We start from the raw sequence: 25,879 nt of genomic DNA on the forward strand, positions 1-25,879 counted from the left end.
AACTACTTGTCATGTTGAATAGTCCCTGAACTCTTCCCTACTTAGCTGAGAAGTTTTCTGGCATGAGATAGCCTCATCCTGGGGACTATGCAGGGACGGGACTGACAGCAAATGGATTCTCAGTTCTCATGCTGCTGTCCTCTAGCCCTCTATCTGAAGCTTTCAGACACCCATGCTGGCCCATACATGTAGCATATGAAGCCAATATGAGTCATACAGAAATAGAAGCCACTTCTGAAAGTGTTTAGCCTTGAACGTTTACTTTCATTTGTCCATCTGTTAAACCTAGATAGTGGTAATTTACCTTAGAGGGCAATTCATGTTTTTTGCCATCCACTTCTAACCATACCTTTGTGGAAACTCCATATTCTGAAACACTAGGTCATCAAATTCTCTAAACTGAATTCAAAAGATGCCTCTATTAAATTGGATTATTTCCAATGCATCGAGCAAGAGAGAAACAATTCACACAAACTCTTCTTGACTCAGAAAAAATGATTCCCTCCTCACTGCTCCCGTGCCACCAGTCAATCTCTCTGTCCCAGATTACCTATTTCCCAAGCCCAGTCCCAATGAGTTTGTTATAATTTGCATACAAAAGTTCACCATGTGCTTCATAATTTGGTTTATAAGAATTATTGTGCTTTGCAAATTTTTTTTTTCCAGGTTGTGGTAACCAGATCCGGACCTCAAGCCAAATAGGAGATGTTGGGCTTTCCTTGCAGAAGGCAGCTGCCAGTGACCTAGACGATCCCCTCTCATAAATCAGATGCTGTTTCCACACCCTGTCAGAGTCTGTTAAATGAGAATAAGCTACAGTACACATTACACTCATGTAATTTTAGGACAAATCCAAGTAGGTAATCTCCTCACAGTGAAAAAAATGCTGTATTTTGGAAGGTGAAGGAAGCAAAAGGCAGTTTGTTATGGATGGCAAAGCACAAGTGCAATGTTGATAACTCATGTACCAGAATTAGTAATGTTATCTCAGGGACAGATTTGGAATGGGATTCAGAGATTTGACTTCCAAATCTCTTTACTAGCTTATTATGTTATAATATAGCCTTGCAATGCACTATTTATGGCTGGCTCAGGCAATGTTATCTGAAGGCCTCATGAGAAAAATTATACACTAATACATATGGATTTGGTAACATCTACTAGGCTAATCAACAGGTGTTTTGTACAATATACAAATGTGCAGAGAAGACTGAGGCCATGCTAGCTACAGATCTGAACAGACTTTCTAAAAACCATACCAGCCTCGAAGAAGCCTGGTTCAATAAATACAACCCTGTTGAGAACCATAAAGATTAGGAGAGGATGCATCTATCAGGTCAAGTTGATGGTTTGCCTGCTTCACACTGGACTGACATCTGATTGTCTAGACCAAATAACTGTTAGTTTGCATCTGGCTCCCTGCCTCTGTTCTGGTGCAAACTGAATACTGCCCTTTATGAGAAAACCCATAAATGGACTAGGAGATAGATTATGCTGACATCAAGATGCACATGGCCAGATTTGGCTTCCTCAGCTTTCTCCTGTCCTCTCAGAGCACCCAACCAAGACTAACGCCCTCCCAGATGAGTGGTTGATTGTTAAATAGATACATATTAAACAGAACTCAGAGTGATGGGATAGCTTTTCTGCACACAACCTGTTTACCTGAAAGGGCCCTGAGACTTGTAAAGATAAAAAGTAAAAAAGGCAAAAGTAGTAATCAAACTCCATTTGCACCCCTTAGCTGGGAAAACACACATTGCTCTCAAAACAGCTAAAGGTATAAGCACAGCTAAACTTGGCCTATGTCAGAACAGCTTCCAGACCACATCCCCGGCATCAGCTGCATCTCAGCAAGAACACTCAGGTTCACAGATGTTTAAATATGAGGCTGGTCACTTTAAGCACTTTTCTCCTACCAATGGGTGGGAACACAACAAGAAACCATCAAAAGACTTAGATCAGAGAATGACTAGAAAGAACAACAACGTACAGCCAGGAATTAGTGGGTGCCAGTGCAGACCAAACAGCACAGGCAGAAAATGCTGGATGTGACAAATCCCACTAAGGACAGAGCTGCGTTTTGCACTGACTGAAGGTTTTGCATGGTGCCTGATTTTCTGCACACGTCAACTCACTGCACAAGGTTTGCACACTCACAGGTGGTAAAATGTTTAGTGTGTGTCAGAGAGGGATGCCCTTAGTTGACTAACAGACAATATTTACTTCTCTGTATTTGCTACTTACCCATAAACACCCAAAGCAATCCCATGCTGGGTACAAGCTAAGGCCCTACAGGGAAGTTACCAAGCATGGCTATTTTATGAGACTAAGTATGAGTGCTGTCAACTGCTTGAACATTTTGCTTTTATTAATGCTTCAACTCCTCCCACAGAGATTCTCAGCTTCCATTCAAAAAGTTTCTACCCGTTATGGTTGTGGAGAAAAGCTGAAAACACGGCTCTAATATAACCTAATGGGTCAGAAAGCAAGCCAAAGAAAAAGAACTTCATGTTGATTTATTTTGTAACAAATTAATCATGATCTTTAAGCTAATCTCAAAGAGTTTATGGTAGCCTGACTCAAGGTTTTTGAATGACTGCAGTAAGAAGTACTTAAATAAAATATCCAACGAGCAGGCTCCCTAAACAAAAATAAACAAAGTTCTCTCCATAGCTATTCTGGAAAAGATTAACTCTTTTCCTGGTTAACTATGTATCTCACTGCTATCAACACAGAAATCAATGACCGTTTCCAGCTAACTCCCTTCCCAGGAAGCCAGTAGGTCCATTCTAAAACAAACTCTTGAGCCAAATGATATGATCCTCACATACTGGTTGTCCATTTTCCACTTCCTCAACAGAATTACCAGCCTTCTAGTTACTCAAACCTTTGTTGTATATAAGAAAATGGATGTTAGACTATGAAAAACTGAAACTGCTTGAGGACTTCCTCAAAGTCATTACAAATGACTTAAGCTAATACAACTAACTGAGACCCTGATTGTTTCACTGCCCAATGTTCTGCTGGTTCTAAATTGTTCCCAACACTCTCGATCAGCATATTGCACGCAAACAAGAAAACGCAGTTTTAATGAAAAAAGGCTCCAAAAATGAAAAATCCTCCAAAATCTATACAAATGACCATTCAGCATTTCCATCAGGGTCAAGTATTTATAATACCCACAATATACCATGACTTCATAGTTGTTTAAAGCATCTAACATAAACAAAATGATTCAAACAGACTATATTTTAATTTGTTAGCTTGAAATCTTGACTCTCCCACTTCCATTGCTCAGAAAGTTTGGATGATCAAATTGGACACGTGTCATGGAATTTCCATTTCCCCTCAGCTCTGGCTTGGTCCTCTTTTGATTAATATCGTATCTATCATAAAGCTACAGTCATGTGAATGTACCTCCTCCAAATGCCAAAAAAAATCTGCATCATGTTGCATTGTTAAAATGATTACACAGAAGGATTACCCCTGCCTCATGCCATGGCACACATGCGTAAAAGAAAGACAATGATGTAACTTACTAGGAACTCCAGACACCAGCCGTAAGGGACGTAATACTCGGAAAGCCCGCAGTGCTTTAACATCAAATCCGGCACCTTTTCCTCCTATTGAATTCCCTCCATCTGCTTTGGTTGCTTGTTCTAAAATTGCACTAAAAAGCCTGCAAAAAGAAAAGAGGAAACAAACTGTAGGCAGACAGCAAGGCTTGGGCTAAACAGGAACAGAGATCATCATCATCATATCACCCAAACTATCTTACAGACCTGTGAAGAGTGCCACACATCTCACTCGACTTTCACATATGGTAGAGGAAAGAGATAGACTTGTTCCATATGCAATAGCCTAATGGTGATGTCTACACCATTTGCAAAACATTTGTTTCTGGAATAGATATCAACATGATATGCTCCTCCTTCAGCCTCATGGCTCCTTGCAGCCAGCTTGCAGTTTGCCCCCGGGGCCAGAATGCCTGGGCTTGTGGGGAGGTGTGCGCGCCCTGCCCCATGCACTAGGGCATGTTGGGCACTGTATGCTTCAGAATGAGCATTCTGGCAGTACCTGAAGCCAAGCATAACATGTGAGTTTCACTTTGAAGGCACCCTCCAGGCTGCCCTTAACAGACAGTCTGTACACACTCAGTGGGAGCTGGGTGGAAAGGAAAAAAAACATGAAATTTACATTTTGCCCTTTCTGCTGTCATTGGTTTGCTATCTTTATTAACCAACAATCCACCTTAGGGAAAAAAAATCATCATTTGTAATTAACCCAATTATTAATTAAGTGTCACCCATTTTACAGGGAATTAAGATGCACCAAGGTTACTCCAGGTAGAACTAGATGCAAAACTCAGGGATCCTTCAAGTTGCACATTTTCAGAAAAAAGAGTGTGCTCAGATTATGTGCTTGTGTATCCCATTGTTAATCTCCTGAGGCAGTGGCTAGGGAAGTGCAAAACTGTAGGAGTCTTATGTTACTACAACAGTCTTAATGTTTGATCTTGGCTAAAAGGAGTTGCTCCTTTAAGGAGAGGGTGGCTCACTCAGAATACATTTGAAATACAGAAGAGGGTAAGAAAGACATTGTTTTTTTAAGAAAGAGTTGAAGGTGCACTCTAAGTGTTCATAAGAACTTGATTTAATGTATTAGCTTTTAGGAAGCAGCTACCATTTTTCTGGTAAAACATTGGTACCTTTGCGGGAGGACAGATTTCTCATGAATTTGCTAATGACATTGTTTTCAACCTTATGAAGTCATCARCTTGAACCCCGCCAAATTCAGTAGAATTTAAAAGCTGTTCCAGTCAAAATGGGTATCTGGCACTCTATAGAAAAAGCCTGCCTGCAAGAGGCAGAATATCTTGTGGCCCACAGTAAGCCATGGAGTACCAGAGGGACCTTTAAACAAGCTAGCAGAGATACAAGAAATACTCCTGTTAGAGCATCCTGGATTCAGCAGTGACTAATTTATGTCACGGACACTGCAGTCTGTAATTCCTTTGTCAGGATCTCATCTACACATTCTAACTGGAAAACTCCGCAGCGATCCTCAAAACTGCATACATAGCAGAGACTGAACTACTCAGTTCAAAAAGTTCCAATCCCTGCCGTCCACAGTTAAAACTTACTGACAAGGCCATGAATACAGGAAGCTTGCTCTGGACAGAAAAAGGATTCATTTACCAAGCATTTAAGCCAACACATTTCCTCAGCACTAAATCCACACAAAAATGTGGATTTACTGGAGTGCAAATGTGAAATTAGTTTCTCAAGCAGTTTTTAAAAATTCATATGGAAAGCCTTATAAAACTTGTCAGCTGTGACTGAGGAACTCCTAACTGGATCTATTCAAAGCCCCAACTCCAAGTACTGCAGAAAGATTTAACAACTAGGTAACCAGCGTGGGAAAAACTGTGCGTGAGGAGGCTGGATGCTGAGTTTGTAGGTGTTGCAGACTGAGAAGCAGGGTGCAGAGAAGACAAAAACAGAGCCTATGAGAAATACTGAGACTGCTACAGATATCACAGGCAGAGATAAACAAGGGCCCATGCAAGGAACATGCATCATTAGAATATACACACTTTTTGAGCTTTGTACGTAAATTACATAGCAYTGCAATTTTCTGCTGGTCTTTGTAACAGAAACACTGTGGGTCAAATTTGATCTAATGTATTTCCAGTAAGCTAGTGATTAAGCTCTATAAATGTGTTATACTTCTTATTCAAACATTTCTGTCTTCCTAGTCAACAGAATTCCCATGCTAGATTATGAGTGGCATACCTATACAACAGTCCCGGTCTCCCGGGACTCTCTGGAGGAAAAAAGAATTCACTGCAAAATGTTTCTCATGCTGTTTTTCGGCTCTCTTTTGCAATGCTGAAAACAAAAAATCTTAAATAAAGAACTCTGAGTCGGTGGCTGTGCATAAATGAGGGTCTGTTCCCCTGGTCCCCAACATCACTGGACCCATGTTCTGTTACCAAACAGTAGTTCTTGGAAACTGCTACTAACGGCATCTTCTCCTGCCACTCATGCAACAGGCAAACCATGGATTACTCTAGAATTCTATATTCTAAGATAAGTATTAAGTCAATTTGGGAGAAGCACCCCAAGCGAAAACACCACTAAGAGGGCAACTTACTGCAGTTGAGCTGGAACCGGCCTTCCCAGACTAATGTAGTTCTACTCTAGGCCAGCTGGCCCTGCTCATGCGCTTCAAAGACGGTACACTGTATGTGCTGACTTAAGGCATCTGAAATCATATGCCTATTGCACTTCAGAAGTAATTTGCAATCATTCCTGCAGCTCCTCAATTAAAAACCTAAATTTAAACTTGAACTGTATTACTCCTGTCAGTCCTACTTTAACATGTTTACTCCAAGCTTAGTATCTTCCTCTGTACTAATCCTGCTTTTTACTAATGAAATACAACTTTTTATTTCTCTGATTTCTCTCCCTTCTGCCTCTACACTGGGGTATAGACTCTGTGCTCGACCTGGCCTAYTGAATCTCTATCTATTCCTCTCTTCAAATTTAGAGGACATCCTGTCAATCACACTTCATTGTGCCTACAGCCTCCTTAGTTACAGCATGGACAGACATCTGTGACTCAGAGGCTACAACTACTTCAGTGCTCCTTTGGTCATAACTTCATTATGATCTGGAGAAAAAAAGGAAAATTTTGTTCATAAATAGCACAGATGATTAGATACAGAAGAAAKGTAAGGCTTCCAACCCCCTCTTCCATTATCCTCTTCTAGGGAAAACCCACAACCTATATACAATTTGTAGGTTCTATGAGCTCTACAGAGTCCTTCTAGTTTGTCAGATAACCGTTCCTCAACCCTAAAAAAGATAGATGGATGTAAACTACCTATATAAAACTTCAAGTTAGAATCCTTCTATTCTGTATTAATAAGGGAAGATRAATGATAACCCTCTTGATGAAAACCTTTGGGAAAAGTATGTATGGTGAAATGAGGTCCTGTTCTTCTCTTCTCTTCTCTGTAGGTGAGTTAGCTGAAATATATGCTCTAAGCACGATGTGAGACAACACTGCTGACAGAGAAATTAAAGTTTGAATGATGTGAAAATGCAAATGGGCTAATCTCTTGCGGCCTCTGAAAATTTCACCAACTCTTTTTACAAAAGCTATGAAAATCAATCCTATTTCCTTCCAACTACCTACTTTTTGCCAACCTAAATTCATGTCCCATTTTCAATGGATATAGTAGTTTCCACTGATGAGGCACAATTAACCATATCTTGATTGCTGAATTTCACCTGTGACATGACTACATCTGAACTAAATTAGACAGAGATGAACTTTAAAGCAGAAAATAAATATCTAACATAAATATGCATGAATGGACCCACTCCACTTTCTTAACATTTACTTGTGATATATAAAGCTAGCTTCACTGCTTTCCTATTTTTTCTGCTTCCTTTTTGACATCTGAAATATCAAGAAGTTTTTCTCTTTGCTAGATGACCCCAACAGCAGCATGACAGGGCTGAAACCTGCTCTACAGCTCTTCATCTCTTCCTCTGTGGGGAATGGCAAGGTGATTTTTGTAGCATAAAAAAGAACTTGTCAAGGACCTCCAGAAAATAGAGGGAATAGAGCACCTGGAATTTTAAAGCCAAAAGTCAGCAGAAAATTTGAAAGAATGCTTATAGGTACAAAGAAATAGTGAAGTACAATGACTTTTTCACCATGTTTTACAGTTCACCTGTGGTTTGTGAGTATGGAACTGTTTGGGTCTGCCCTTTAGAAACTCCTCACAGGCTTTCAGAAAGACATATCCCGTGACCACACTTTCAAATCTATTCTGAATTTCAGAGCCTTTGGAAATACATTCACTGCTTACCTTACCAAGTAAGACAGTCTTTCAAATTATGACACCTTTTCTTTTTCTGGCAGTAGCTACGGGTCCTTGGAGAATGCCTGTGCTTGGCAGACAAACCAGAACACTGCCAGTAAAGAAAGATATTCTTCAAGCGTAACATTTTCAAGTTAGTTTTCTCTCAAGAGAGATTTCTTCCAACAGCTGAACATTAAAGGACATCACTGTTTTATCTGGAAGTTTTATGTTGTACAAAAGAGAAACAGTCAGACTGAAGGAAGCAAGAAACAATTTGACTATTGGTTAATGTTTGCGGGCTGTACCCCATTAGGCAGCTTAGGGGTGTGATCTCTACTCTTAAATAATAATGTTCTTATCCACAGAGCCCCTGATTGATACCCACACAGAAAAAATTCTTCAAAGCAGTATTTAACGGTGCTACAATAGCAGGGTCATAGGCTATTTTAAGATAAGAYAGAATCAAGCTTTAAAGTTAGCTGATGAATAAGCAGATCTCGCACACTGCAAGAACAATAAGCTGTTACAAGCCTACAGGTCTGAAGTGCATCCTTTCTCCAGAAAACACAGCAGTTTTCAATACTCCCCTCTCCTGCTGTGTATTCATGTGGCCATACTAGAAACATGGACTCTAAGACTCCTTTTGATAGCAAGGAGACCTGTCTTCAGAAGGTATGGAAAAATATACAAGCAAATACCCATTTTTATAAAAACAGATTGCTTTCTATAATTCATGGTAGCTTGTACACATTTCCATTTTCCTCAGACTCTACTGACTTGTACGTTTTAGTGTAAAGGAAGTCAGTTTCTTTGTATTCTCTCTTCAAGGTAGTAGCAGTAAGCTGTGTATATAGGTAAACAAAAAAACTGTCTTGTTTTCACTTCCTTATCTTCCAGCAATACTTGAAGAAGTACTTCCCACCTGGCCTTTATATTTTTTGTAGCAAGGGCAATCATTGCTGAAAATGAAGATTATTCCTAAAACAGAATAAGCGTGACTGGCAGCTGCAAGGGTCATTTCAAGACTTGATGCTTCCAGTGTTAGTTCCATACCATCCTTAATTCCACTACGAAGTAAACCCCTCTGCCCAGTGCTACAGCTGCATTCAAGTAAGTCAGCCTTTTCTAATAGTTCTGGCAGTGGGCAAGAAAAGAGCAGCAAGGAAAGTTAATTACCATTCTTTTCTCTGCACTTGCTTTCTTTCTCCTTCCTCTTTTTTTTTTTTTTTGTTTGTTTGTTTGTTTGTTTTAAACTTTACCATGGGTCTTTCCCTAACAAAATACTCAGCTATGCCAGAATTTAAACATAATGTCATTGAGGGTTTTCAGACTGTAAAAGACAGGGCAGAACACAAACACACAGTATCACCACCTAGATTTCACAGAAGGTCTGTGGAGAGAAAAAGTAGTGCACTAGCCTAGGCTCTGATAGTGTACAAGTGAGTTTGAACAGATAAACATCAAAAGAACCCATCTGGCCTTGAAGTGAAATCCGTGTCTTGAGATTGCTACTCTTTAACAGAGACCTTGGGGTCTTGGCCATGTTTATTATACTTGTGCAATCCCTCTTCGGTTACATTTTTTGTTTCTCATCTACAGAGACTGAGAGTTGCTGGAGGTAAGCGCAGACAGAAGAGCTTAGAGCTGCTGCTTCTGTCACTGGCAAGGGAATTAATTTCAGCCTGAATATCATCCTGCTGATTAACTGCCCTAGCAGGAAAACTGAAAAGAACTGTACTTAAAGTAGATATAATGCTGCCTTGTGATTTCTGGAGCCCTGCTCTTCTACATTCCTATGCAAAAAGAAAAGATAACATGTTTAAAAATTCTCTTTCTCACAAAAACAGTAAGGGAACAATCATATTCACAGGACTTTGTTTCTCCAATCTTTCTTCACCTTAAGCAGTGATTCCCAAGCAGGTGAGATGTCTGAGGGCATTCAAAGGTAGAACCAACTAGAGAACTGGACATTAATGCCAGGTACAGGTGGGAGATTTGCCAATTTCCAATGACTGTTTTGCTGTGGCATCCTCTGGCTACAGGGAGCAACAAAGGGCAAGGGTAACTGGGCGCTGCTGCACGCAGAACAGTTATGCCCACTTGGAGGTGGGGACGCTTTGGAACTAAGAACATGTTCCAACTTGTCCTCCCTCCTTCTCACCATGAACCTTCCTTGCACCCACTCTTCCCCATGATGCCACAAACCAGCAGGTTCAGGTAGCACAGAGCAGACTGACTGGTGTTGACTGGTAATTTCTTAGGTCAGACTTGCACCAAAAATACATTCAAGAGGCCATATGGACTTCAGTTTAGGGCAGAAATTGTGAGGGGCTTTGACTGTTTATAGTGCCCCTATTTTGATATTTTCTCTAGGAGCCGATGCCGGTTCCTTGGGAAAGATGTCAAAAGAGTGCAAGTTTTTGTAGGTGATGAAACTCTTTAGCCATGGAGGGGCATGGTGGATGGGACAAATTATTCAGCCAAAGACGTACTTGGTGTCATCGGAGTAGATTATCCTTACTTTACCATCCCCTCTCCTAGACAACAATTCAAAACCCTTGGTTATCTCTTAACCTCAGCTTGAAGCAACAGAAGATGTTTTATTTTGCTTTTCTGGGAATCAATTAACCTTCTAGCTTAAAAAACATAAGAGGAGCAAGGGGATTAGAAAAGCTGCACTTCAAACTGGCAATCTGATCCACAATATCAAAATTAGTCTTTAAAAAGGTTCAAAACTTAAAAGGTTAAAATCAAAATCAGAGCACTGAAATACCAACAGAACAGTGTGAATGAACTAAAGAACATATTTTTGTTTGCAAGTGTGAAAACTTGAGATTTAAATTGTTAATCCGTATTTGGGAAAGACAACAATCAGTAAAACTCACAAGACTGCAGAATTCATTTCACATCCAACTCTAATCTCAAATAAAAGATGCCACAAAAGGATTATTCTTACAGAATTACAAACAAAAGGGGTTTCTTCCAACAAGAGTATATTCAGTAGTTTATCCAACAACCTTGCACTTCTCCCTCTTTTTATCCCTGTCCCCAAAGAGCAGTTTAATTTCTGTGTCTTGCAAACCATTAAAAGGCTGAGCAGCAAGAGAAACACACAATCAGAAACTGTACCATCAACAGACTGGCAGAACTAAATTTTAAGGTAAATCAATACTACACTAACTGAAGGCAGCACGAATCAAGTCATAGCTGAAGAAGACTTATGTGAGTTAACTCTATTTTTAGATTACATAGTAACCTTTCATAAAGGGTGTGGAATCTATCAGAAGGCTAACATGGGAGGGATGAATGGTGGTGGTAGAAAGAACATGATGGACATCAACCCCTAACATCACCTGTAAATAATGTTACCAACTTTCTCTATCCTCAAGTCCCAAAGAATCCCCATGTTCCCATGTGCAGTGCATTCAAAGACAAGATGGTGGTACTCACCCTACTACCACAATTATAAAATCTAGTAAATTCCAGCCATTGCGGAGGTAAGCGTTGGGGTGAAAGAGAAGTCCATATGCTATTACTTTTAAAAATGCTTCCACTGTAAAAATTATGAGAAAGAGATATTCCACTCGTTCCTGGGGGGAAGACAAGAAAACAAGAAAGACAATAGTTAGCATGACTGAAAAACAGTGGAAAAGAACTTTTTTTTTTTTTTTTTTTTTTTTTTTTTGGGGGCTATCCATACAGCATCCAACTCACTGATTCACTGCTTAGGTACATCTAATGTGTTTTTTTTTTTTTTTTTTACATTCTATCCATACAGCATCCAACTCACTGATTCACTGCTTAGGTACATCTAATGTGCATGTCTTGCTAAAAGACTTATTTAAATTTACATCTGCGTAGTGTTGCAGCCAGTTTGACAGGACAGTGGCAGCAAATTTTGCCTTGGCAAGGACTGAACATTGCACAGGTCTGTGCACAGGAGGAGGAGAAAGGATTAGCAGGCATGTTCTAGCACTCAGTCCTCTGCAGGGTACATTGTAAAATATTGTCAGTCTTCAAGACGAGCTGCATGCACCCAGTTCTTTTCTGCCTCTGGAGAGGAAACGTTGCTGGATGCAATGCTGTGGAGAGACATGGGGAGAAATAGGAGAGAGGCCCATCTGGGACTGATGCATGTGTCATACTGTGCCTTCTTTTTTTGACTTGTCGTATGGGACTCCCTTTTCCTTTGCTGGGGAATAGGTAGGCTGAATGTTGGTGACAAACGATTTACAGATCAGGCTGACTAATGCAAGAGGCATTTAGTCATTCCATCAGAAATGTACATGACTGTGAAATACAGGCTGCAGTTAAGCACATCCAAAGTCACTCCCAGTTACAGTATAGTCTGATTCAGGACAAACAAGCAGACTTGCGGAGTCAGTACACAGACTCTCTGTCTCCCCTGTTCCCGGGATTTTTAACTCCAGTGAGGAATCAGACTAGCAGTAATAATGCAGAAATGGCACTTCCATCCAAGTAGGAGGGAAACTGCAGCATTAGCTGACCACTACAAAAGTGCTGCATGGCAAGCTGGGTAGGAAATAAATACACGGAAACTCGACGACACCAAAAGGAGACTACGTCCCTGCAAGGTTAAACTACAAACTCAGTCATTAAAAGTTCACATTAAAGAAATAAAAATATGTGATAAATACAAATTAAAACAATCTAGAGATTCTAGTTTGATTGCATCTTGAAGGATACCCAACTAAACAATCAGATAGGTACATTATTTTTCTTTTCAGCTCCAAACTGTCATGGCCCTCTTTCAGCTCCAGGTAATTAAAGGCAACCCACTAGCCACTAGTTATCAAAAAACACATTAACTAATTCATCTTCATGTTTACATTAATGTGTTATTTTACATGCCTGAAAAATTCTGTCTGACGGCCGTAGGCATGTATTTCTGCTTCAAAATATTGCTGTTTTCCCTCAGATAATGCTATCATAATGTTTGCAGTATTCCCCTGTGCTTAGTACAGGGAATACCTACAAAAGAAAAAGATTGAGTATTGTTCCTTACTTATTTAATCCATTTGTAGAGCTTTTAAACACATCCGCAGTTCTCCCTGATAGATTCAGGACATTAAGGTTTTCTCTCTCCTCGAACTTAAAGGAGGAAACAACAGCATATAGCAGTAGTGATTACTATATCTCCAGCTCTCCATATAGTAAGTGCATTACTGCATATAGCCTAGGAATTAGCACGTAATTGCTAACAACTACTGGTCCAGTCATGGGCTTGGCCACAGAAAAAAACCTCTATAATGGCTTGGTCCATTCTTAGAATGGATTAATCTGGCTTTACTCCTCTCTGTACTGCTCCTAAAAACAGAGTAGGTACTAACTGGTATACAGACTATAGTAAAATAAACCCCAACTATCAGAGCTCTATGCACACATTTGTAAAGTACAACGAACTGTTAGGAGACATCTTGAAAAAAAAAAAAAAACAAAAACATTGTGTGAAGGGAAGTCTTTATGCAGTGTTCTTCTGATTGCCCTGCACCTTTGCGCTGCCACATGCCTCTAGCAGCACGGCATGAGGCCAGGCTCCAACCTGGCACCGCAGGCAGCTAGCTTGCGCTAGCTCTGYCCAAGAGGCAATGCTCTGGCTCTGAGAGGACAAGGTGAAGCCTGTGTGAAGGCTGGCGGAACACGAAAATGGGCACCACAGGGGAACAACATGCTGAGAATTGAAGATGGCAGTATGGCGTGTTGCATCTGGGATTGAAATGGCCTTCCTAGAGATGAATGAACACTTTCAAGAAGGAAACAGAGATTTCTCTTGCTACAATCCAGTCTATCAATGGGCCTCACTCTGTGTTTCAGCTAAAGAGTTTCTGCAGTTGTGAGCAAGTTTTCATTCCCTTCCTCCAGAAGGGTCACCAATAGGCCTGTGACCGCTCTCATTCAGACTGCTTTTGAGCATGCCCTTCACAATTAATTCATCTGACATCCCACTCCATAGAGACATGAGCTCACTGAGAAGCCCCCCAAAATAGTACTTCACCTAAAACCCCTCTTGGCACTCACAGCTGAGACTGGTTTCAAGGAGATTTTGAGAAGCTCACCATCTTCTTTGGTTGGTTGGAAATACAGTGATGAAAAAGAGGAAGCACTAAAGCTGACCGGGTGCTGAAAACACTGTTCTTGACTATGAGGACCTCTAGGCCCTTGCCCTTGGACAAATACTGCTGCCAGCTTTGTGTCTAGCTTTGCACTTGTTCTGTGGCTGCAGAGCCCTGCTGCACATTTTGGGCTAGAGGAAACTTTCTGCTCCATAAATTTCATTGGAATACCTGTATTATCTGCAATCAAAAAAAAAAACCCCAAGGAATGAAATAATCTTGAAAATTCTAGAATAAACTACATTTTTGTTGTTTGTTTAATACTCTAYGCACTATCCAGAATTTCAACAAGTAACAAGTTCCATTCAGCTGGGTTTAAAAGCCTCGGACTTTTTTGTCTCCTGAAGACACCTGTGGAACTATAGACTCCTGTTTTGTCACTGTAATAATGCAGTTTGTTACTGAGATAGAAATATGCCAAAATATTACACTCACACACCTGTACATCTGTACATATATGCATGTAGATTTACACATATAACTACAAGCTGCTTGATTAAAATCTTTACAATGCTCATGCTCTGGTAATGTGGCAAGATCCACGCAAAACAAGATTCTGCAAAAGCCTCTGCAATGACAATAACATACAGAATGCTGAGCAGAGGAGAGAGGTTTTATGATCCTCTGCACTTGAATTAATGATTTCAGGATCTAAAACTGAAGGAAAAATATTGGCAAGTTTAAGCAGTGCAGTTACTCCAAGGCTGTTGCAGAAAGCTACTCTTGCTTACAATTCAGAAGGATTTAAAAAAATGAGTAATTAATTTGTGTTTCTTTTCCTACACTATAAAACTCAAGAGCTTTTTATGAACAYAGTATATAGCTCAGTGTAACAGGCAAAACAGTCTTGACTGGGGGAATTTAACTTAATTTAATTTATTGCCAATTAACAACAATCTTTGATTTCTGATTTGGGTACTGAGAAACATAAACAATTTAACATGTAGGGAAACACCCTTCCTGCCCTTTCCCAGGCTCAGCTTCAGCCCAGGCACCTCTCCTCCTGCCTCCYAGTCTCAGCTCCCCTCGTTTTCGCCATGCGTCCCCCCAATCCCTTCGATGAGCTAACGGGCAGCACAAGAGGTTGGCATGGGGGCTGAGTGGTTTCTTTCTGCTACTCTTTGCCCGCTTCCCCTGTGCTGGTGCAGGTCTCCAGGGGCTCCTCCGAGGCACCTCCTCAGGCGCGCAGTGYGTCCCCAACACCAGCACCACGGGCCTGCCGCCCTCTTTGAACCCTGTCCTGGTGGCGGCCATTGAAGCCTCAGCGGGCGGGGCTGCCTCCGGCCGTTACAGAACCGGCTGGAAGCGGCCGAGACCGGCACGGGGCGGTTTGTGGCCCCGCCCACCGGGCAGCCCCCGCTGCCCCGCCCTGCCCACGCCCTCGGAAGCGGGGAGCTGACAGACGGGACTCGGCTACCCGCAGCGTGAGGCCGCAGCCTGAGGAGCGCCTACCCCGCGCGGCAGCCGCGCAAGGATTGCTTTACCTCTGCTGAATGGGCCGCTCGTTTCAATCCTTGCTGTCAGGGATGAGGCGCCCTCAGCCCCAGTGTTTCAGGCTCCCCCCGCGCCCCCACCTCCGGGGACACAACTCTGCTCCTCTGAGGAGCCAGTCTGGTGCCTTTTTAAAAGAAACACAGGGTGTCCTCTGGGGAGAGCGCCCCTCTACAMGGCCGCTACCTTCTGGGAGGGAAAGGAGAGGCGAATGGCGTTGTCACTTAAAGCACATTCCCAAACCCCAGAATCAAAGCAGAGGGAGCTTATTTTGAAGCTATATGGAAGAGGCAATGGTGTTTTTCCCTTCCTGCCTTAGAAACGGGAACTGTGGTGAGACTGCTGAGGTACATGAAGGATTTTGTAAGTGGCAGAATTACAAAGTAGGAACTTTGTACTTGGACAGTAGTGATGAAAATGGAAAGAGAAAAAGGCAAAATACACGTGGAAGAAGAGAAACAACAATAGTTTGCTAAAACTGGCCAGTCTCTGGAGCATACACAGATGTTTTGGGGCTGGCTCCACTGCTTTCTTTTTATAGATACAGGACATGAGCATCAGCTACAGTAGCTGATACATTAGCCAGCACTAACATTGCCAAGAAACAAATTGCTTATTTTCTTACTCTTAACAAAGAAACAGTAAGTAACTATTGAGACTCTAACATATACTTCCAAAAGAGGCTCACAGTATTAACTACAAAACCCCTCTAATGCCATCTACATTCTGAAGATGTTAAGGGTTTGTTTTTGTTTTTAATTAATTTTTAAACTGTACCTAATGACATCCTGAATTAATAAGAGTCTGAAAACAGGAAGTAAAGTAAACCATTGCGGGGAGCCGTGAAGTTTTTCTGCCATTAGGAAAGTCCTCAAAGGATTCACTGTAGTTTGATGCCCAGGCTCTCCAGTCTCCATGCACCTGGCAGCACTACCAGCTTACAGTATTTGCATTACAGGATTTCTTCCAGGCTCCAATCAGACTCAGGTCCTTGCATTTCAGTCTAAAATTTAGTCATTACTGGTTTTCTCAATCTTCACTTTTTCCCTTTGCTCACACCTAGCCCAGCCTGTGCTACAATCTCCATTTCAAAAGCTAGCTCTTGCATATTTGAAGCAATATGCAGCAAGTCCTGCACATCTATAACCTTTTTAAAGCTGCCTGTTTGACCTTAGACTAAGTTACGTCAGTGTCTGCATTATTATTCCCCAGTGCTTCCCTAAACATAAGAAACTACATTTCTTCAATAATGCAAATATGCAGTTATCTAAGGAAAACAGCAGTGTTTTAAGGGCCTCTGTCATTTAGGATGTTTTGGCATTAATTGTACAAACAGCTTCTGAGAGATACAAGTCAGAGTGGAAGCCCTCAGACATTTTCCTAGTAGGAAAAACAATCTTTTACTGATTAACAGTAAGGAGACTGAACTACAGTGTTGGGAAAGAAGTTCAAGAAAACTGTATGTAAAAAGTTCCATGTTTTTGGATTACAGGTTATCATCACATCTGAGATATGGATATCCGCACTGTGTGAATATGCTCACCTGAAGCTACTGTTAGCATTGACAACTTCGACCTTTGGTGCTGAAGAACCACTTACAGGATCGATTCAATAAAGCTGATGTTAAGTCAGGTTTGTTGACACTGGGTCAGTTCTGAATGCACTCAGTTGCACAGGAGATACTTCCAGCTAAGTGTATGTGAATATACTGACATGACAAACATGTGAAGGAATAAAACGTAAAGCATGCTTGAGTTTTTTTTGTTTGTTTGACTCCTTAAAATTACTGTAATTCCAGAAAAATAGTGTCAGTTTTCCTTCGTTTCATAAARTGAAAAGACTGGTAGGATGGCATACTGCTGAACATAATTCCTTTGCTGTTACAAGTCCTAAAGCTAGTTCTAAAACAGTGCCCCTTCCTCTAGCTGTTCCCTATGAATAATATTTTTAAAAATCAAGCAAAAGCACTAGCTAATATTACCTGACAAGAGTAAAATAAAGCCACAAAGGGAAGTGGATGAGTAGCAGACAGCTAAGCCTAGCCCACTGTGTTGTAAACAGAAGTCAGAACAGTTTCTGGAAGATTAGATTTCCAAGCATGTTCAGCACTGCCTTCCCCTACTCCACCCAAATTCAGTATCTGTTTTATGGYAAGTGTTACTGTGAGAAAAACTAAATTTGACATGGCGTACTGCAGAAATACCCCCTTTTAACTAACAGCTGATCCTAAAAATGGGAGTTACTGTCATGTGCAGCTACTTAAATCCAACATTTGAAGACTAAACCAGATAAATACAGAATTCTCAGTAAACTGAAATGAGAAATTACACAACAGGAATGTTGTGCAAGCCACTCTTCAGTACTTTATAATAATTCATAACGTGTCTATGATCCATTTGAAGATCTCCCACAGAAATGAATAGAAGAATAGGACATTAGTAGTTCTGAATGATCACAGACCTGATACATATGCTCTATATACAAGAGTTCCTTGGTAAATCAATGAATACTTCATGTATAGCTCTTATAGGATCTAGTTAAGCTCCTTATTTTTCTTAGGGTACTCTAGCAAAGATCAAGTTGAAGTTATTTATGGGTTCAGTGGAATTACATTTTATGTCAGAGTTCAATTGTAATACAAAGTCAAGGTGTAAAAGGGTCAATTCCCTGTGCTAGGTATCTTGTGCAAGCATACATTCCCTTTCAGTGAGCCATGTGTTCCTTATTCACTCAAAGCAAAATGCAGTTGAGGATGCCATTACTGTTCTGATTAATCAAAATTTCATCTCCATTTTTGCTAATAAAAGTGGAGAAACAGGCTCCAGCTATACAGAATAACTTAATCATTGAGAAGCTTGCATTTCAGAAGGCTTGACATGCCAGTCCTGTGTGCACCAGAGGCAAGGCAATTTTGAAATCTTTTACTGGAGAAGGTTCTGAGCAACTTGACCTAACTTTGAGGATAGCGCTGCTTTGAGATAGAAGTTGGACTCGTCGACCCACAGATGTCCCTTTAAACCTATATTTTTCAAAGATTCTACACCCATGTTTTCTCATTCTAAATGCATCCCTGTCCTCAGCAGGATGCCTCATTCTCCATGGTTAGACATGCCCCTTTCTATATCCATATAAAGGATTATGCATCCAACTGGACCTAAATTTTGGACTCTGGTGCTGATTAGATAATGTCTAACCAATATAAGATTTTTCTTTACAGTTTTTGGCTAACAGTAGGGGAAATCTCTTGGGTTTTATTGCTTAAGATTGCTTCTTTCTTGGTTTGAAATAGAACAATAGGATTCTCTCCATATTTGAACTAAAGCCAGAGAATATGTTCTGCAGGAGTTGGGAGTTTTTTGTGTAAAAAAGAATTGGAGACATCCAACCATTCAAACCTGCATAGTTCTGAGGAAGCAAAGAAAGTCATATCAGAGGTTCTTTTGGTTTGGTCCACTACTCTGATTAAGTTGAAATGAACTGTCACTTTATATTCTGGTCAGATCAATATGAGATTTCCCTTCCTGAGGGAARCAGCATTACAGAAGGCAGCATAAGGTTTATGATTGTCAGCCTCATTTAGGACCTCCGGATAGGAATTAAAAGCTGGCTAGGTGTTGTTTTGTTATAATGTGCAGGAATGAAATTTGTCCCCTAGTAAAAAGCTTTTTATTAGTTCCCTTTATGCAGTTTCTGATGCAGTGAGGCAGTCCAGTACCTTCTCCCAAGGTTAAAACAGACATTTGAAATGCCACAGTCAATTGTCCATCTACCTGACATGGACTGAGGACAGAATACCAGAGGCATCCATTTAAATCAGAGCAGCTTCAGTATGACAGCTACATCTAAGAGATCATCACAAGGCATATCATGTCTCATTCAGCGTCCCAAATGACTCTGGTAAGTTAGACATTGGCTACTCACCTCACTCCATTCCATTATAAAACTTTATTAGTATTATTAATATTAAAACAGCCCCCTCTAGCCTAATCTTTCTGTGCTCAAAACCATATTTTTGTTTAATGCTGAGCATTTTGGTGCCAGGCAGAACTGTAAATACATACCCCATTTTAGAAGGAATTTTAAAAAAACAGCTGTTAAATGATACTGGATTTTCAGGACTGTTTATAAAAGGCCTTTACAGCTCATCATCTAAGCAAGATACACTAAGATGCTTGCTACTGGAAATAAGCTACAGACACAGAAATGACTATTCTAAAGATTTTATTGCTTCTTACCATATATGGTATGGTTCCTGAAATCATAGTTTTTGAGCTCTTCTCATTATATGATTATCATCTGATCATGATGATCATGATCAGTGCTTTCAGTACATTATTTTCCAATGAGTTTCTAAACTTCATAGCTGTAGGAAAAATGCTTAAAATAAGCAAATCTCAAATGTCTGACTGCTGAAAAGATGTAACCCTGTCTCCAAGGGATTTATTAATTTCAAGTCAATCACATGATTTTTAGGGCAGATGATTGATTTTTTTTATTCCTTGGAATCAACATTACCATAATATATTACATATCATGTACTTTGTCTGCCTTGTAATTCTAGGCTGCTGGAAGGTACTTGGAGGAATCTTCATCTTCATAGTCATTCATCTCTTCTAAGAGCTCACTGAAATTGAACCCCAAAATGAAGGACTGAATTGCCAATAGAACTCAACATGTGGATRGTGTGTTCCTTTGGAAATCTGCCCATAATGAGAATTTCTATGTGCCAAAGGTTTTTATATTTCCCTCATGGATAAGGGGTGTGGAAGAGTTGCATTCCATACCATTAATTTAATGTGGTATCTTTTCTCTCAGAAGGGTTTTTTTCTTTCTGTATTAAAATGATCCAATCCTACAAAGTTCTGAGTAATTTCAGTACATTCCAGGTTAGACGAACATATAGTCTAAGTCAAGGATAATTTTGCTACTAACTTGAACATGGAAAGTATTATTCTCTTACCAGATAGGTCAGTAAGTATCTACAGTCTGGATCCCCCATTTCACCTCAACCTGTTCACAATGCTCAGGTGACACTTAAGAATTGGAAACCTTCCCTCAATCCCCTTGCAAAGGAAGCCCCAATTTGAAGGCACCTCCAGTGAGCACCAAACCAGCAGAATCACTGGCAACATCTTTCTTGTCCAAGCCCTTGARTTAGGGCATGTTTGTAGGACAGGAGAGGACAAGAAGAAGAAGGGTGAGGAGAGCTGAAGAAAGAAATATCYGAACAGCTAGCATAGGATCACTTGTCAGCAAACATGGGTTCCCCAAGAAATGATAGCCACAACCAGCACAATTTAGACCTTCCATGAACTACTCACAACTACTATAGGACTTGGACTAAGAACTGTGGAGCCACAAGAAAACCCCTGCAGAAAGCCAGCCCTGAATCTTTGTTTTAATAGGCCAATGATCACAGAGTTTTCTCTGACTGACCACTCAGAAGGMGCTAATTGAATCCCACTTTTAAAAYATTTTTGTCAAATGCACTTTAATCTGAACACTCTTGTGCATTTTATGATGCTCTAATWTATGTTTCTAATCTATTATGATTCTTTTATAATTGTCTGTGCAGCACAGTGATGCCTGACAGGGAATGCTTTATAAATAAATTGAATTTATGACTATTTATAACTCTCCCTCTTGAAATTTCTAAGCAAATAAAGTGATATCAGTTCAACTCTGCATGTTCTAGGATTTAGGTCTTTCAGTACATATTCATACAAACACACAATACGCATATGTGAGTGAGAGAGGAGAGTGCATGTGTGTGGGGGGAAATGTGCCTCTGTGTGTGCGTGTGTGCGTGTGTGTGCTTGCATGTGCGTGTGTGTATGCGTGCATGTGTGCGTGTGTGACCTTTTCTTTCCACAAGTAATTTAAGGGCATATTTAACATTTTGTTCACACTGCTCACAGTAGACAGGAAAAACAACTGAAGGGAATGAAAAATGAAAAGTCCTTGCAGCTTCTCTAGCTCAGTTTCTGTCTTTCCTTCTGTGGGGTAAAGTATCTGAGGTTTTGTTTACTACCTCTGAGTAAGTTTCTGTTCATTTGCTTGCTGCTTGAACGGACAGGGCACATGAAATGAGGCAGCTAAAAGGACCTTTGACAACCAGCACATAAAACTCATTTTAGTTCCTTAATGGAAGTCTAATTGGTAATTAAAAACAGGACTGTGACCTGTGCTGTACCCAGAGAATAGAAATGAACTTCATTTTGAACAGACAAAGCTCACAAGGCTACAGCTCTTCATAGTAGCAAGATTTCTTCTGGGAAAGGAGAAGTGAACTGCTTTTGCTTGTAGCAGTTTTTGCTAATTTATGCTTACCTGAACCCCTCAAACTACTGATATTCTTTGCCAGCTTTTCCGTTCCTTAGCTCAAATTCCACCAGCAACTTTGCTTACCCTTAACATAGTGGCTGCAGGTGCTGAAAGACATCTAGGGATTAGAAGCTGGAAACTGGAGTTCAGATTCCTCATCTCTCAGTGAGACTGGGACATGTTTCTTCATTTTTTGTAAGCCAAACCTTTGTTTCATCCTCATATGTGCATGTATTGGGGCATAAAGGGGAAAATACCAATTCTGACACAATACCATCTTTCGACCACTTGGGCTGACAYTAGGTCTGGTGTATTTTGGTCAGATAGCTCAGCCAGTAGAAAAGACAAGGCAGTGGATCACCCTCACAAAGCCTGCAGAAGCACTCTAGCGGGTGCAGATTAATGCAAGGTCAAGTCACATCAAAATATTTGTATTTGCTTCAAGAAATCCAAACATCTGGGAATGTTAAAACATTTTCTTTCAATAAAAATGTTTAAACATAATGCTCTGTTGTTTCTGCACTCAAACTCATTGAGAACTCCTTTGGAGACAGGGGAGAGGAGGAACATCGTATTTAGAGTATTTCAACTTTTCATTCAAATTTTCAACCAAAACAAATTTTGAATATCAGAATTTCCTATAAAATGCCTAGATTTCAACCAGTCTTGCTGGCAAACAAACRGGAGGGAAAATGGGGAGAAGAGAAACATCTGTGAAATGGGTTAATGCCTACTAATGCATGTAATTCATGAAAAAGGAAGAAAGACTTTTAATGTAGTTCAGGCATTAATGAGGAATGAATATTGTCCTAATGCCACTTTTTGCATGTAAAAAAAAAGACTTAAAAGAATTATAGTGAACTACTAATTTTAAAGCCAGAGGAGAGGCAAAKAATGTACATGTTTTTTTTTTCTTAYTATGATAAACACTTAAAGCAATATTTATGCTCAAGTAGGTACTTTTAAAATGAAAACTATGAAAAATATTACCCTCTGGACAGTAAAGGTCAGTAATGTTATTAATTTTCTGTCTTTAATTAAACTCAGCTTAATCAGCTTCTGGCTAGTTTGCAAAAACGTATTTTCTTCCTACATCCCTCTGCTTCAAGGGTGGCATATCGCCTGCAAATACTATATGCTGTGGGATCTCTGTCTAAAGAGAAAATTAGGTTGCAGCTGTCCTGTGCACAGCATCTAAATCCTGCCCCTAACCAGAATTCCCTTTCATCAGTTACAAGCAAATCCTTATTAAACCCATGGCTCAGGAGGTCATTCCTGGTGAAATGATCTCTAAGAACTCAGCCAGATTTCCTCTACGTCCAAGAGACTACTGCTCCAGGCTGGCAAACATTTTGCCAAATGGACTTGAATTTCAAAGATTTTGTGTTCACTTGATAAAAATAAGATGTTACACACTTTTTGTGTTTTCACTCTGTTCCCAACGCCCCTCTCTCTTCAGTCGCTCTCAGGCTCTAAGCAAACAGGATTCATATTGATCTGCCTGAAAATTATTTTTAATGCTATTAATGTTACAGGCTGCTATACTGGATGTCTTCCAAGCTTTTCATCCTTACGTGYTGTTCTGACTGATCTGTAATACACTAAAACCATCACTTTTGCCCTTCTGCTGGCCAAGTCCCAACTCACACCACAGAAATAAAAGACAGCCAATGCCTGCATGTGAACTGATTTTGGTGAGGCATAAGTGTTTTCCTGGGCTCAGTACATATTCCTCATAGCCTTGCAGATTCTGCACAGTGTCATCCTGTGACATCTCTGGCTTTTCACCCCCTCCACTCCCCCTGCCCCGCTTTTTGTACATTTTAGGTCATGCATATTAAAGCTGGGCTCATTGCTGCCAGTGCAAAAGTGGCAGGAGCTGGATGAACTCCTGGATAGTCATAAGAGAATTATTCTCTTATCATATTGTTATCTCCCAGTCAAACATGCAGCAATTACTAAACCAAAGACTGTCACATCAAACTGAGAGACATCAAATCCAAACTTCATATTTAAGGTTGTAAAAAGTTAATAGCTTAAATTAATGTGATGGTATTGCAGGTAACGCTCTTAAGATACATTGTACTATAAGGCACCACTTTGAAAAAAGTGAGGGCAAAAATACAGATTTTATAAACACTGTCATGAAGCAGATTTTAACTGAAGTCCTTATTTGGACAAGTTTTATATCAACTTCTAGAAGTCTGGCATGAGCAAGAATTGAATAAAAACTAAGTACAGTAAGCTTTGGCCCAGTAATACTTGAAATATTTTCCAACATTGACACTAAATATAATTGCAGAGACTGAGGATTTTAGTGYTTTAATTGTCTGCAAACTCTTCTAAGGAGTGCTGTGCTCATGTTTGAGAAATGAATGGTGAAACGGATTAACAAATGAAATGGAATAAGGCATTATGAATTACAGAACAGCACAGAGGGTGGGAAAAAAGGAATAAACACATAAATGGTGAAAAATAATTTAGTATACAAGTATTTCATTCTGTTTTAAACAGTCTTTGGTACCATTAGTAATACATGGATGGAAGGAGAGCAAGTTTTGCAGGTGACAAGTATTCACAGTCCAYAGCTTCCTTCAGATCTCTTAAAAAGCTCCAGAAACCAGCATAGAAACTTAATATTTTTTCATAAAACAGTTCCTTCATGGAAGACGACCTTGTGATTAAATTTTTGCAAAGATTTTTGTGTTTTGCTAAACTATTTCCATTCTAGTTAAGCAATCTAAAATYGAAATTTTCCAATGCCATTTTTTCCCCTCATAAGCATTCCCTTCTTATAGGTCCATCATGATTCMTGAAGATGTGGGCAAACACTGGTAAGCAGGCATGTCACAAGCACTTGAATCAACCCTCTGAGCATAACAGCATTCCTCAACTTATCTTCCAGCCACACTGTGTCACTACATGTCCTCTCTTTCACGCTGCTTCTCTGTCTCACTTAGCTTTATTTCAAACTCAATTCATTTTCACAAGGAGCCGAAATGTAATAAGCAAATAAGACTGTCAGTTCACTGACTGTTGACAAAGGGGCCATAAAATAAAATAATTAAGAGAGTTTCTTTAATTTTCATTAGTTTCTTTTCTGCAATCACTCCCTTCATGAAATGTTCAATTACCCAGAATTGATGCCATTAGATTCTCTGTACTATACTATGTTTAGCCAGACTGCTGCACAGCAAACGGAAATGACAATGAAATCTCTTGTATAACTTGCCAGATGTGTAACTAGTACAGCTAAATTTGTCCCACAAGTTTTCTAGAACTGACTGAAAGGAGGAGATCATTAGAGATAAGCTTGTCTTATCACCTTGGGGCTTTCGATCTTCACAAAAGGCTTCAGCGGCTATAACTGATTGCAAACTGAAGATGACTCAACATCACACTATTGCAAAACAAAAAAAGCAAACATCATGCTGGGATGTGTAAACAAACGTATAAACCACAAGACATACTCAGCAGGGGTAAAAATTCTGCTGAAATTCTATGAATTCTGCTGAAACTCTGTGATTGAAGGAGTACATGGATGGACTGGAGAGGGTAGAGGGAGAACAACAAGGATCATCTGAAGTATAGAAAAATGACTTGAGAGAAATTACTGTTGGGAAGCTGTTCATCATAGAGAAGACAAGGCAGACAAGGCTATAGACTGCTGCAAGAGACAGTGAATAACCTGTTACCTACGTTCACTGTGGACAGGGCAGGAAATAATGGCTTTACACTGGCACAGAGACAACTTAGGATGGCTATTAATGAAACCTTTCTTTGAGATAGTGGTACTGGTAATAGCTCCAATGCGCTAGAGCACATTACCTGGGAAGTTAAGAAGTTTAAAGCAGTAGAGGCTAAACCCTTCTTGGGCGCAACAGATGGACCAAATGGCCTCTCAAGATTTCTTCTAGCCCAAGCTTTTGTAGTTCTGAGGCTCAAAGAGCTGTCCAGGGTCATAAGACCAAACCAGATTYGTCTCGTCAGGGAGACAGCTATCTATTTGCTTTGGATGCAAAGACATCAGGGGACAGTCCTTCCATAT

At 40.2% G+C, this 25,879-nt stretch overlaps 1 protein-coding gene across 3 annotated transcripts in view; it reads right to left on the reverse strand.

Annotated features, from left to right (window-relative positions):
- The window catches only part of CACNA1C (calcium voltage-gated channel subunit alpha1 C), a 493,339-nt gene that overhangs the window by 194,490 nt on the left and 272,970 nt on the right, over positions 1-25,879 (reverse strand). For all 3 annotated transcript variants that reach the window (XM_085324022.1, XM_085324021.1, XM_085324020.1), the window contains exons 4-5: positions 11,333-11,472; positions 3,543-3,682 (exon numbers count right to left, since the gene is read on the reverse strand). In XM_085324022.1, coding sequence (XP_085180148.1) covers positions 3,543-3,682; positions 11,333-11,472 — 280 coding nt within the window. The remainder of the gene's footprint in view (positions 1-3,542; positions 3,683-11,332; positions 11,473-25,879) is intronic.

The sequence above is a fragment of the Rhea americana genome, unplaced genomic scaffold, assembly GCF_003343005.1.
Source record: "Rhea americana isolate MKP2758 unplaced genomic scaffold, rheAme1 scaffold_9, whole genome shotgun sequence".
In the NCBI taxonomy this organism is placed as follows: Eukaryota; Metazoa; Chordata; class Aves; order Rheiformes; family Rheidae; genus Rhea; species Rhea americana.